The sequence below is a fragment of the Homarus americanus genome, unplaced genomic scaffold (genome assembly GCF_018991925.1).
Source record: "Homarus americanus isolate GMGI-L3 unplaced genomic scaffold, GMGI_Hamer_2.0 scaffold4162, whole genome shotgun sequence".
Classification (NCBI taxonomy): domain Eukaryota; kingdom Metazoa; phylum Arthropoda; class Malacostraca; order Decapoda; family Nephropidae; genus Homarus; species Homarus americanus.
The window spans coordinates 1-12456 of record NW_024748978.1 but is presented as its reverse complement, the minus strand read 5'-3'; the positions used below and the strand labels follow the sequence as shown (position 1 = coordinate 12456).

Below are 12456 nucleotides of genomic sequence, written 5' to 3'. Positions count from 1 at the left end.
GTCAGTGCTTCTGCAAGTTCATCTTCAAGGCAACCAGAACAAGTACCTGCATGTGATGCATCAGCTTCTTCTTTATATGACAGCTCTAGCCTATCTACAGGGGGAAATGACCAGACTGCCGAGGAGATTGAAATTGAATCAAAGCATGTGCCTCCCGAAGTGCAAATGGTCAGAACATTTGACAAAACATTTTATTGATTATTGGGCTGCGAACGGTTCTGACAGTCTCCACCACAGTGATGCTAAATTTTTGGATGCAAAATCAGCAGTACAAAACGATGCAAACACTGTCAGTCGCAAATGCACACCAACCATGTTTGAGCGAAGGAAACGAAATGGGGAAGTTGTAAAGCGTTCTTGGCTTTGTTTCTCCCCCGCAAATGGGCGGGTCTACTGCTTCTTTTGCAAGCTAATGGGTGTTTCAAGATCTCAATTCACATCTGATGGGTTCTGCGACTGGAAGCATGCTAATAGGCTTGTTGTCCATGAGCAATCAAAGGACCACATTCAAGCAGTTTTGTCAGCAGCAAGTCGTGCAAAGGGAGCTGGCGGTATAGATTCTAAACTAACTACGCATGTGGGTCAAATTGAGCAGTATTTGTGTAGTCTTCTAAAGCGATTGATCAGCGTGCTTAAATTTATATGTGAAAGAGGGCGAGCTCTTCGTGGAGATGATGAAGTAATTGGATCTCCTCATAATGGAAATTACTTGGGATTACTAGAGCTTTTGGCCGAGTATGATGACTTCCTCAGGCAACACATCCAGAATCATGCTAATCGTGGCACTGGTCATACAAACTACCTGTATTTGTCTTCAACCATCTGTGAAGAAATTGTCAGACTAATGGGCAATGAAGTACTGAACGAAATTATCTCACGTATAAAGCTCTCAAAATATTACTCAATTTCTCTAGATTCCACCCCTGATGAAGGCCATATTGATGAACTAACTCTGATAATCAGATTCATGGAGCATGACACACCTGTTGAGAGATTTGTGAAATTCTTGCCAATTGAAGGACACAAGGCTCAAGAAATGTTTAAAGGTTTGCTGAAGTTTTTTGCAGACAATGACATTGACATTCAAAATTGTCGTGGGCAATCTTATGATAATGCAACATCTATGAGTGGGAGGTACAATGGTCTGCAAGCCAAAGTTGTAGCTGAAAATCATCATGCAATTTGGATACCCTGTGCTGGTCAATCATTAAACTTGGTTGGAAAAGCTGCAGCTGAATGTTGTCAAGAAGCTATCTCATTTTTTTTTATTTTCTTGCGGCAATTTATGTGTTCTTCACAGCTTCTACACATCGTTATGCAATTCTTAGTGATTTATTGAAAACTGTAGCGTCTGGCCCGGTATCTGTGCCAAAGAGGATTTCCACAACAAGATGGTCCTGTCGAGCAGTTGAAGTGAAAGCAGTTGTCCAAGGTTATCTCCCAATCCGTGAAGCACTTGCTAAAATAGCTAGAGATGAAAATGAGACGAGCAAAACATGTTACAAAGCCAATGGTCTCCATGATAAGATGTGCAAGTTAGAGACTGCTATTTATGCTGTGCTTTGGCATGACATTCTTGGCAGAGATGATGCAACAAGCCATGCATTGCAAGATCCTAAACTCGATTTGAACACAGCAGTAGCAATGCTGAAGTCCTTGGAATGTTTTGTACGAGAAAAAAGAGATTGCTTCCATGTTTATGAGAAGAAGGGAAGGGAAATGTCAGAAACTGGGGATTATTCACAGACACGCAAGCGTCAACGTAATGTACGACTCAATCCATTGGATTATGGACGATCAGAAGAAGCAGCCCTCTCACAATCAGAAAAATTTCGGGTTCAGAATTTCCTTCCAGTAATTGATCAGTTCCTGAGTTCACTGGATCAACGGTTAAAGGCCTATGAGGAAACCAGTTCACTTTTCGGGGATGAGGGAAGAGATGAGGGGTATCAACTGGCCTGACTTATAAAGGTACAAGAACGCAGACACTACGCTGAATATCATAACTAGTAAAATGACCCATTTGATCGATAAATATATACCCAAGACCAAACCCAGTGCTTCTAGGAATACGAGGGGATCCCTACACATGAACCATGCGGCGGTCGACAAAATTAAGAAGAAAACCCAGAAATTCAAGACGTGGGTTGGGTCAAACGATGAGCAAGACAGGAGGATGTATGCAAGAGCCAGAAACCAAGCAAAGATAGAGTGTAGGAGGGCTGAAAAGGAGTTCCAGAGGCTGGTTGCACGCGAGGTCAAGTCAAACCCAAAGGCGTTTTACCGCTATGCAAAGTCGAAATTGAAAACGCGAGTAGGAGTATCAGACCTGAGGCTTGAAGATGGTAGTTACGCAGATTCTGACCAGGATAAAGCTGAGGCATTGAACAGCTTCTTTTCCTCAGTGTTCACAAGAGAGGATGCAACTAACCTTCCTGCGTTTGAGGACAGACGGTTCGACACAGCACTGACCCACATTGTGTTCACAGAAGAGGGTATTAGAAATAAACTGTCCAGGCTAAAGGTCCATAAGAGTCCTGGACCTGACATGGTGCATCCTAGAGTGCTAAGGGAGCTGTGCAACGAGCTTGCAGAGCCCCTGAAGATTCTGTTTTGTAAATGCCTGGATGAACAAATGGTCCCCAGTGAATGGAAAGTGGCTTATGTGAGTCCTATCTTCAAGAAGGGCGATAGGCACTCCACGAACAACTATAGACCGGTGAGCCTGACCAGCATAATATGTAAAGTACTTGAGAGTATTATCAGAGATGCAGCGATGGAACATCTACTACGAAACAACCTTGTAAAAGATTGCCAACACGGTTTTATGCCGGGGCGCTCTTGCTTGACACAATTGCTCAAGGTATTGGATATTTGGACCCATATTCTAGAACGGGGTGGTAATATCGACAATATTTACCTAGATTTTGCCAAGGCTTTCGACAGTGTACCCCACGAAAGGCTGAAAATCAAACTGGAAGGGTACGGAATTCGGGGAAATGTCCTAGCGTGGATAGAAGACTTTCTACATGACCGCAAGCAATGTGTGGTGATTAATGGCACGAAATCGTCATCTGTACCTGTAACAAGTGGGGTACCGCAGGGTAGTGTATTGGGCCCGCTGTTGTTTGTTTGTTTCATAATGATATGCCTGACGTTGTACACTCCTCCATACAAATATTTGCCGATGACGCCAAGTTATTTCGGGAAATTAAGAACCAAGCGGACTGTGAAGAGCTGCAGAAGGACCTCTGTGGGCTCCAGGAATGGTCGAAGGAATGGCTGCTGAGATTCAATGTCACGAAGTGTAAGAGGATGCACCTGGGGCGTACCAACGGTAAGGAGGCGTACCATATGTCCCAACGGGATGAAGAAAATGTACTAGTTGAGACTGTGTGTGAGAAGGACCTAGGTGTGTATGTTGACAATGAGCTGAAGTTCTCGGGCCATTGTGAGAAGAAGGTAAATCAGGCAAATAAATTATTGGGTCTTATAAGAAGGTCGTTCAGATATCTAGACGGTCCGTCCCTCGTAACGATCTTCAGGAGTGAAGTGCTTCCCCATCTGGAGTACTGTCACCCCATCTGGTCCCCGAGATATGCTAGGGACTGTCAGTTGGTTGAAAATGTTCAAAGGAGGGCCACCAAGCTGGTGCCTGCACTTCGGCATCTCAGCTACCCTGCGAGATTGGAGCGCCTGAACTTGCCTAGCTTATACTACAGACGGGCAAGGGGGGACCTAGTTGAGGTTTATAAGCATCTCAGGGGGCACTACTCAGTTGAGTGTCCTTACTTGGAGCTGGCGGACGCTCGCCCCACAAGGGGTCACAGCTCAAGATTGAAGAAGCCGCAAGTCCGGAAAACCGTGAGGGCAAACTTTTTCGGAGTGAGGGTTGTAAACTCTTGGAACAATCTACCAGAAAGTGTTGTGACGGCACCGAGTGTGAGCTCTTTCAAGAGAAGACTTGACCAACACTGGAGCGGGTTCAGGTACATTCAGGAGCCGGTGCATGCCCAGTATTTGCCAACAGTGCGTGACAGACGTGACCGATCGCCCGGGCGGCTAGCGAGCCGATCTTTTGGTGAAGAATATAAATGAAAAGAGACGTGACTGATCGCCCAAGCGGCTAACAAGCCGATCAATGGCGAAGAGGGTAAAAGTAAAAAAGTAAAAAGACGGTGGGGTGGCGACTGAAGCGAGCCTAAACATCTGGGAGTTCCGGGGGGGCGCTGTAAGCCCCCCGGGAAAATTTTAAAATTTGAACACTTCTTTGGAGAATTTTGAAGCCATATGCAGTTATATTGAGGAAATTAGAACATTGAGAAATTTTTAATTAACTGTATATTTATTGATAGTGTACAAATTCCCAACACACACACACACACAAAAGTGAGACATGACTGGAGTCACTCATGTGGTTTCAAGTCGACCAGCCCTGATATAGCTACTACCGCACATGTCAAAAATTTTCAAGAGACTTCACAGAAAAGAATATATTATTAGTTGTTACAGAGAGATGATTCTTTGCATTATTAATCAGATAAACCTCTACTCAAATAATGGTTCTGTCCAAGAATGCATGTATAGGCTTCTTTAAGTCCAAGGTCAGATAGATTCAGAATAAGTATTAACTGAACTATAAATAAAATTGAAGTTTTGCATCCAATAGTAAAACAAATAAACAATTTAATGAATTTGATAAAATATAACAAAAGTATAAACATGTTTGAAAAAACAAGAATTTTAATAAAAATAACTACCATCGACCATGGATAATGAATATATTGAACACAAACATTGATCAATTACAAAATAGAATATAAACATTACCTATATTTACAGACCAGACACTTTACGTGACCTGGCCGCTGCAAAGTTTTTGATCAACTTTTCGAAGTCAATTTCTCTGAGGATGTCATATTCGATACTCATCAAAGCCAGGTGGCTGAGCCTATCATGACACATTGTAGTACGAAGTCTGATTTTAATAAACTTCATTTTACTGAAAGAACGTTCTCCAGAACAGTTTGTGAAATGAGCACCAAGTACATCCACAGCATTATTTCAATATTTGGAAATGTATCTACAACTTTCTTGTCTATCAACAGCTTGTAAAGGTAATGTGCCCTCCCTTTCTCATCATCTTCGTCTTCAAGAAATTGAGTGAAGAATGCTGTAAACTGCCCAAGTTCAACTCCAAGTGTTTGATCCAAATCATTTTTGTACTGAGCAACCAATTTTGCTGCAGCTGCTTCACTTTCGCCACAATTCATTGACTCCAGTTTAGACAAGAACCCGAAAAGTGAACTGGTTTCCTCATAGGCCTTTAACCGTTGATCCAGTGAACTCAGGAACTGATCAATTACTGGAAGGAAATTCTGAACCCGAAATTTTTCTGATTGTGAGAGGGCTGCTTCTTCTGATCGTCCATAATCCAATGGATTGAGTCGTACATTACGTTGACGCTTGCGTGTCTGTGAATAATCCCCAGTTTCTGACATTTCCCTTCCCTTCTTCTCATAAACATGGAAGCAATCTCTTTTTTCTCGTATAAAACATTCCAAGGACTTCAGCATTGCTACTGCTGTGTTCAAATCGAGTTTAGGATCTTGCAATGCATGGCTTGTTGCATCATCTCTGCCAAGAATGTCATGCCAAAGCACAGCATAAATAGCAGTCTCTAACTTGCACATCTTATCATGGAGACCATTGGCTTTGTAACATGTTTTGCTCGTCTCATTTTCATCTCTAGCTATTTTAGCAAGTGCTTCACGGATTGGGAGATAACCTTGGACAACTGCTTTCACTTCAACTGCTCGACAGGACCATCTTGTTGTGGAAATCCTCTTTGGCACAGATACCGGGCCAGACGCTACAGTTTTCAATAAATCACTAAGAATTGCATAACGATGTGTAGAAGCTGTGAAGAACACATAAATTGCCGCAAGAAAATAAAAAAAAATGAGATAGCTTCTTGACAACATTCAGCTGCAGCTTTTCCAACCAAGTTTAATGATTGACCAGCACAGGGTATCCAAATTGCATGATGATTTTCAGCTACAACTTTGGCTTGCAGACCATTGTACCTCCCACTCATAGATGTTGCATTATCATAAGATTGCCCACGACAATTTTGAATGTCAATGTCATTGTCTGCAAAAAACTTCAGCAAACCTTTAAACATTTCTTGAGCCTTGTGTCCTTCAATTGGCAAGAATTTCACAAATCTCTCAACAGGTGTGTCATGCTCCATGAATCTGATTATCAGAGTTAGTTCATCAATATGGCCTTCATCAGGGGTGGAATCTAGAGAAATTGAGTAATATTTTGAGAGCTTTATACGTGAGATAATTTCGTTCAGTACTTCATTGCCCATTAGTCTGACAATTTCTTCACAGATGGTTGAAGACAAATACAGGTAGTTTGTATGACCAGTGCCACGATTAGCATGATTCTGGATGTGTTGCCTGAGGAAGTCATCATACTCGGCCAAAAGCTCTAGTAATCCCAAGTAATTTCCATTATGAGGAGATCCAATTACTTCATCATCTCCACGAAGAGCTCGCCCTCTTTCACATATAAATTTAAGCACGCTGATCAATCGCTTTAGAAGACTACACAAATACTGCTCAATTTGACCCACATGCGTAGTTAGTTTAGAATCTATACCGCCAGCTCCCTTTGCACGACTTGCTGCTGACAAAACTGCTTGAATGTGGTCCTTTGATTGCTCATGGACAACAAGCCTATTAGCATGCTTCCAGTCGCAGAACCCATCAGATGTGAATTGAGATCTTGAAACACCCATTAGCTTGCAAAAGAAGCAGTAGACCCGCCCATTTGCGGGGGAGAAACAAAGCCAAGAACGCTTTACAACTTCCCCATTTCGTTTCCTTCGCTCAAACATGGTTGGTGTGCATTTGCGACTGACAGTGTTTGCATCGTTTTGTACTGCTGATTTTGCATCCAAAAATTTAGCATCACTGTGGTGGAGACTGTCAGAACCGTTCGCAGCCCAATAATCAATAAAATGTTTTGTCAAATGTTCTGACCATTTGCACTTCGGGAGGCACATGCTTTGATTCAATTTCAATCTCCTCGGCAGTCTGGTCATTTCCCCCTGTAGATAGGCTAGAGCTGTCATATAAAGAAGAAGCTGATGCATCACATGCAGGTACTTGTTCTGGTTGCCTTGAAGATGAACTTGCAGAAGCACTGACTAGATGTTCTGAAGCTGATGGACGAGTGAGGAATTTAGTCAGTCGACGTGTTTTTGTAAATTCTTTAGCTTCTCTCTCAGCACGTTCTTTAGATGTCTTTCTCTTTGCAGCACCACTTTCGAAACATCGTACACCTTTGTGTCTGTCCATTCCACTCATTTCTGCAACAATAATTTTCTGTCAACAAAGACGGACACCTAATTTTTCGTTATAATTAAAAACGTAACACAAAGTGGCCGTTTGCTTTTTGCTACTTTATGGGGAGGTTAATTGATTACTTAACACCCTGGAACAGATATACACTGATCGGCTTGTTAGCCGCTTGGGCGATCGGTCACGTCTCTTTTCATTTATATTCTTCACCAAAAGATCGGCTCGCTAGCCGCCCGGGCGATCGGTCACGTCTCTGTCACGCACTGTTGGCAAATACTGGGCATGCACCGGCTCCTGAATGTACCTGAACCCGCTCCAGTGTTGGTCAAGTCTTCTCTTGAAAGAGCTCACATTCGGTGCCGTCACAACACTCTCTGGTAGATTGTTCCAAGAGTTTACAACCCTCACTCCGAAAAAGTTTGCCCTCACGGTTTTCTGGACTTGCGGCTTCTTCAATCTTGAGCTGTGACCCCTTGTGGGGCGAGCGTCCGTCAGCTCCAAGTAAGGACACTCAACTGAGTAGTGCCCCCTGAGATGCTTATAAACCTCAAATAGGTCCCCCCCCTTGCCCGTCTGTAGTATAAGCTAGGCAAGTTCAGGCGCTCCAATCTCTCAGGGTAGCTGAGGTGCCGAAGTGCAGGCACCAGTTTGGTGGCCCTCCTTTGAACATTTTCAACCAACTGACAGTCCCTAGCATATCTCGGGGACCAGATGGGGTGACAGTACCCCAGATGGGGAAGCACTTCACTCCTGAAGATCGTCACGAGGGACGGACCGTCTAGATATCTGAACGACCTTCTTGTAAGACCCAATAATTTATTTGCCTGATTTACCTTCTTCTCACAATGGCCCGAGAACTTCAGCTCATTGTCAACATACACACCTAGGTCCTTCTCACACACAGTCTCAACTAGTACATTTTCTTCATCCCGTTGGGACATATGATACGCCTCCTTACCGTTGGTACGCCCCAAGTGCATCCTCTTACACTTCGTGACATTGAATCTCAGCAGCCATTCCTTCGACCATTCCTGGAGCCCACAGAGGTCCTTCTGCAGCTCTTCACAGTCCGCTTGGTTCTTAATTTCCCGAAATAACTTGCCATCATCGGCAAACATTTGTATGGAGGAGGGTACAACGTCAGGCATATCATTTATGAAACAAACAAACAACAGCGGGCCCAATACACTACCCTGCGGTACCCCACTTGTTACAGGTACAGATGACGATTTCGTGCCATTAATCACCACACATTGCTTGCGGTCATGTAGAAAGTCTTCTATCCACGCTAGGACATTTCCCCGAATTCCGTACCTTCCAGTGTGATTTTCAGCCTTTCGTGGGGTACACTGTCGAAAGCCTTGGCAAAATCTAGGTAAATATTGTCGATATTACCACCCCGTTCTAGAATATGGGTCCAAATATCCAATACCTTGAGCAATTGTGTCAAGCAAGAGCGCCCCGGCATAAAACCGTGTTGGCAATCTTTTACAAGGTTGTTTCGTAGTAGATGTTCCATCGCGGCATCTCTGATAATACTCTCAAGTACTTTACATATTATGCTGGTCAGACTCACCGGTCTATAGTTGTTCGTGGAGTGACTATCGCCCTTCTTGAAGATAGGACTCACATAAGCCACTTTCCATTCACTGGGGACCATTTGTTCATCCAGGCATTTACAAAACAGAATCTTCAGGGGCTCTGCAAGCTCGTTGCACAGCTCTCTTAGCACTCTAGGATGCACCATGTCAGGTCCGGGACTCTTATGGACCTTTAGCCTGGACAGTTTATTTCTAATACCGTCTTCTGTGAACACAATGTGGGTCAGTGCTGTGTCGAACCGTCTGTCCTCAAACGCAGGAAGGTTAGTTGCATCCTCTCTTGTGAACACTGAGGAAAAGAAGCTGTTCAAAGCCTCAGCTTTATCCTGGTCAGAATCTGCGTAACTACCATCTTCAAGCCTCAGGTCTGATACTCCTACTCGCGTTTTCAATTTCGACTTTGCATAGCGGTAAAACACCTTTGGGTTTGACTTGACCTCGCGTGCAACCAGCCTCTGGAACTCCTTTTCAGCCCTCCTACACTCTATCTTTGCTTGGTTTCTGGCTCTTGCATACATCCTCCTGTCTTGCTCATCGTTTGACCCAACCCACGTCTTGAATTTCTGGGTTTTCTTCTTAATTTTGTCGACCGCCGCATGGTTCATGTGTAGGGATCCCCTCGTATTCCTAGAAGCACTGGGTTTGGTCTTGGGTATATATTTATCGATCAAAAGGGTCATTTTACTAGTTATGATATTCAGCGTAGTGTCTGCGTTCTTGTACCTTAGTAAGTCAGGCCAGTTGATACCCCTCATCCCATTGTAATTTCCCTTGTAATATTTGCACCTTGGCCTGGCCTTATCTTGAACTAGGTAACAGTTAAATCTGAATGACAACACTGTATGGTGACTGGTGCCAACTGGGGCAAGGTGTTCCAGTTTGGCCACCATACCCTCCTCGTTTGTTATGATGAGGTCAAGTGGCTTGGGTGTTTGCTCCCCTCTGTAATGTGTCGGGTCTCTCACATGTTGGAACAGAAAATTATCTCTCAGAGTTTCTACAAAAAGAGTAGCAGGATTATTCAAGTCATTCGGGGTGGACTCGTTTCTCCAGTCGATGTCGCCATAGTTAAAGTCCCCCATGATAAGGAGGTGGCTGGGGTTGAGCATCGCCGCATTGTTTATTAAGGTTCTTAAGTTCCTTTGATTTAGTGGGCCACAGTTTGGGGATCTGTAGATACACCCAACGATAAGTAAGTCCCCTCCCTTTAATTTAATTTTACACCACTTGGACTCTTCAAAAACATCCTCTCCCTGTACCCTCGCCTGGCTGGCTCTAAGGTCTTGCCTAGCGTAGATAACCACACCCCTCCTGCAGGATTCTTGAGTTAGGTTCGTAAATGAGTCATATCCAGCAATACTGAACTCACATTCCTCTGGGTCGATTCTCATGTTCTTGTACAACAGTTCTACAACTCCTACAATATCTGGTTGGTGTACTCTTAGTAGTGTTTCAAACTCCTCTCTCTTATCAAGGAACGTGTCAGTATTAGTGTACATGACATTCAAGCCAAAATTTGTTCTCGGTAACGTCTCTGCTCTTAGTAATAAACCCGCTCCACCCACATTCTCAGAAGCTGCAGCATTTGCTAAGTACACTGTATTTTGCAGGGTGTGGTTAAAAATGTCATTGTTTACACGGCGCTCGTTCCCTCCTGTCCGGTAGGCTGAGCTGGTGCCGCCTCCCGGGTGTCGGCACACTTGTTTCCACTACCCTCCCCCTGAGTATAACCCATGTGCACCTGTCCCCGTTCCTCCTCGACTCCTCCCTCTTCTGCTTCAAGTCCTGCAGGAGCTTCTTGTGCTGTTCCCTCTGCATTACCGTGCGGTCTGGGTGAATAAATACATCCCGAAATGCCTCGCTCCTTGCTAAGTTTTTTGCCTGCCGAATAACTTGCCATTTCTCCTCCTCACTCCCTAGTGTGATCCTGAGGGGGCGAGGCTTAGCCCCCTGCTTTTGTCCCAGTCTCCTCACATCCTGAGGGGTTGATGGAATCTTCAGAACCTCTGTGCAAATATTTTGAAACAGCACCTTGTCGTGTGTTTCCTTACTCACAGTTCCCTCTGCCTGGCTCTCTGGGACTCCAAAAACTATTACATTGTTCCTGCGCTGGAGCCGTTCCTGGTGTTCCTCCTCTCCCCTAACAGTCGGTGCGTTAATTTTCATTTCTTCGACACACTTTTTCAGAGTCCCAATCTGCTGTAGAACCTGTACTGATTCTGCATTACTCTCCGCCCCCCCCCGTGGCCCTCCTAATACGTCAGCATAACTCCTCTTAGCAACCACCTCCATTCTATTAGCTACTTCCTCAGTCTTAGCAAGGATCTCTTTCCCAACTTGCTCCAGTTTGTCAACCAGCAGGGCTCCTGCTTCATTTATTTTCGTCCCTAGAGAACTCGTTCCCTTATGGATTGCAATCGCTTCATTCACCTTGACTATGCAGCCAGAGCAATACCAGCAACAGCCATCATGCTTTACGGCAGTTAGTAACTTCTTAAGCGTTGCATTAGTTAGGCCTGTATCCTCCATATCCGACGTCTCCCTGCAGTAATCACATATCAAACTCATGGTTGTTGTTGTTGTGGGGCGGGGGGGGGGGTGCAGACTGTGTATAAATCTACACCCATTTCAAAAAAATAAATAAAGAGAGATAAAGTACTTAGCTACTCTCTGTTGCCTATAGAGTTGTCGTCTGCGACTGCGTACACTGTATCTCCCTGTGAATGGTGTATTGTAGGCACAGTTTCAGTCCTTGAGAAAGCACACAAACAAAATAAAATTTAAAGTCGCTGTGGCACCTATGACACGACTTGGTTTCAGCTGGCACGGTGCCTTTCCAGCTTGCTTGCTAGTGAGCGCTCACTTTAAGTTATTTACAACTTCAGCGGTCACTGATGACACTATGAACTATCACTGTGTACACTGTATCTCCCTGTGAGTGGTGTATTATAAACACAGTTTCAGTGTTTGAGAAAGCACACAAACAAAATAAAATTTAAAGTCTCTGTGGCACCTATGACACGAATAGGCTGGCAGTTGTCCTTACCAGCTCGATTGCCAACATGTATTCACTTTAAGTTATTTATAGTCTCTTCTGCATTCACTGATGACAACTATGAACTGATTTAACTGAAGGCACAGTACTACACTCCCTGGTTGGCCTTTATCACAGCCGTGACCACAACACCCTAAAAAATAAAATAAAATAAAAGCTTTGTCATGTGGCAGTGATTGTGTGGTTATAGGGCTGTGACCCTGGCTGTACCTCCAACTCGGTGGAAATTGAGTTTTCAAAAATACAATCATGTCTAGCATGAAAAGTCCTTCATCGATTTACACTTTCACCTCACTAAGACGATCTTGATGAACTTATGTAATCACTGTCCAATTTCTGCGGCTCTACATCGAAGGCCCGAATGCCGAACACGCTTTGTTACAGAGACGCAACACGACCCGCCCGCCCGTAAAACTGCGAGAAAAAA

General features: G+C 44.1%; 2 protein-coding genes across 2 annotated transcripts; one reads left to right on the top strand and one right to left on the bottom strand.

The window, feature by feature from the left end:
* The first annotated feature begins 313 nt into the window (after positions 1-313).
* LOC121853262 (zinc finger MYM-type protein 1-like) lies at positions 314-4960 on the top strand. Its single transcript, XM_042347278.1, has 3 exons — positions 314-1199; positions 1301-1946; positions 4843-4960. Exons 1-3 carry the CDS (start codon positions 314-316, stop codon positions 4958-4960), a joined length of 1650 nt encoding a protein of 549 aa, XP_042203212.1.
* Positions 4961-4994: 34 nt separating this feature from the next.
* LOC121853261 (zinc finger MYM-type protein 1-like) lies at positions 4995-6907 on the bottom strand. The gene is made up of 2 exons (XM_042347277.1): positions 6022-6907; positions 4995-5920 (listed from the first exon to the last, which is right to left on the bottom strand). Exons 1-2 carry the CDS (start codon positions 6905-6907, stop codon positions 4995-4997), a joined length of 1812 nt encoding a protein of 603 aa, XP_042203211.1.
* Positions 6908-12456: the final 5549 nt, after the last annotated feature.

Excerpts from the sequence above, each read along its gene's own strand:
- LOC121853261 (XM_042347277.1), bottom strand. The coding sequence starts at position 6,907 with ATGTTTGAGCGAAGGAAACGAAATGGGGAAGTTGTAAAGCGTTCTTGG. Across the intron at positions 5,921-6,021 it reads AATTTGGATACCCTGTGCTG|CTTCTACACATCGTTATGCA; the intron begins GTCAATCATTAA and ends TGTTCTTCACAG.
- LOC121853262 (XM_042347278.1), top strand. The coding sequence starts at position 314 with ATGTTTGAGCGAAGGAAACGAAATGGGGAAGTTGTAAAGCGTTCTTGG. Across the intron at positions 1,200-1,300 it reads AATTTGGATACCCTGTGCTG|CTTCTACACATCGTTATGCA; the intron begins GTCAATCATTAA and ends TGTTCTTCACAG. Across the intron at positions 1,947-4,842 it reads GATGAGGGAAGAGATGAGGG|ACCAGACACTTTACGTGACC; the intron begins GTATCAACTGGC and ends CTATATTTACAG.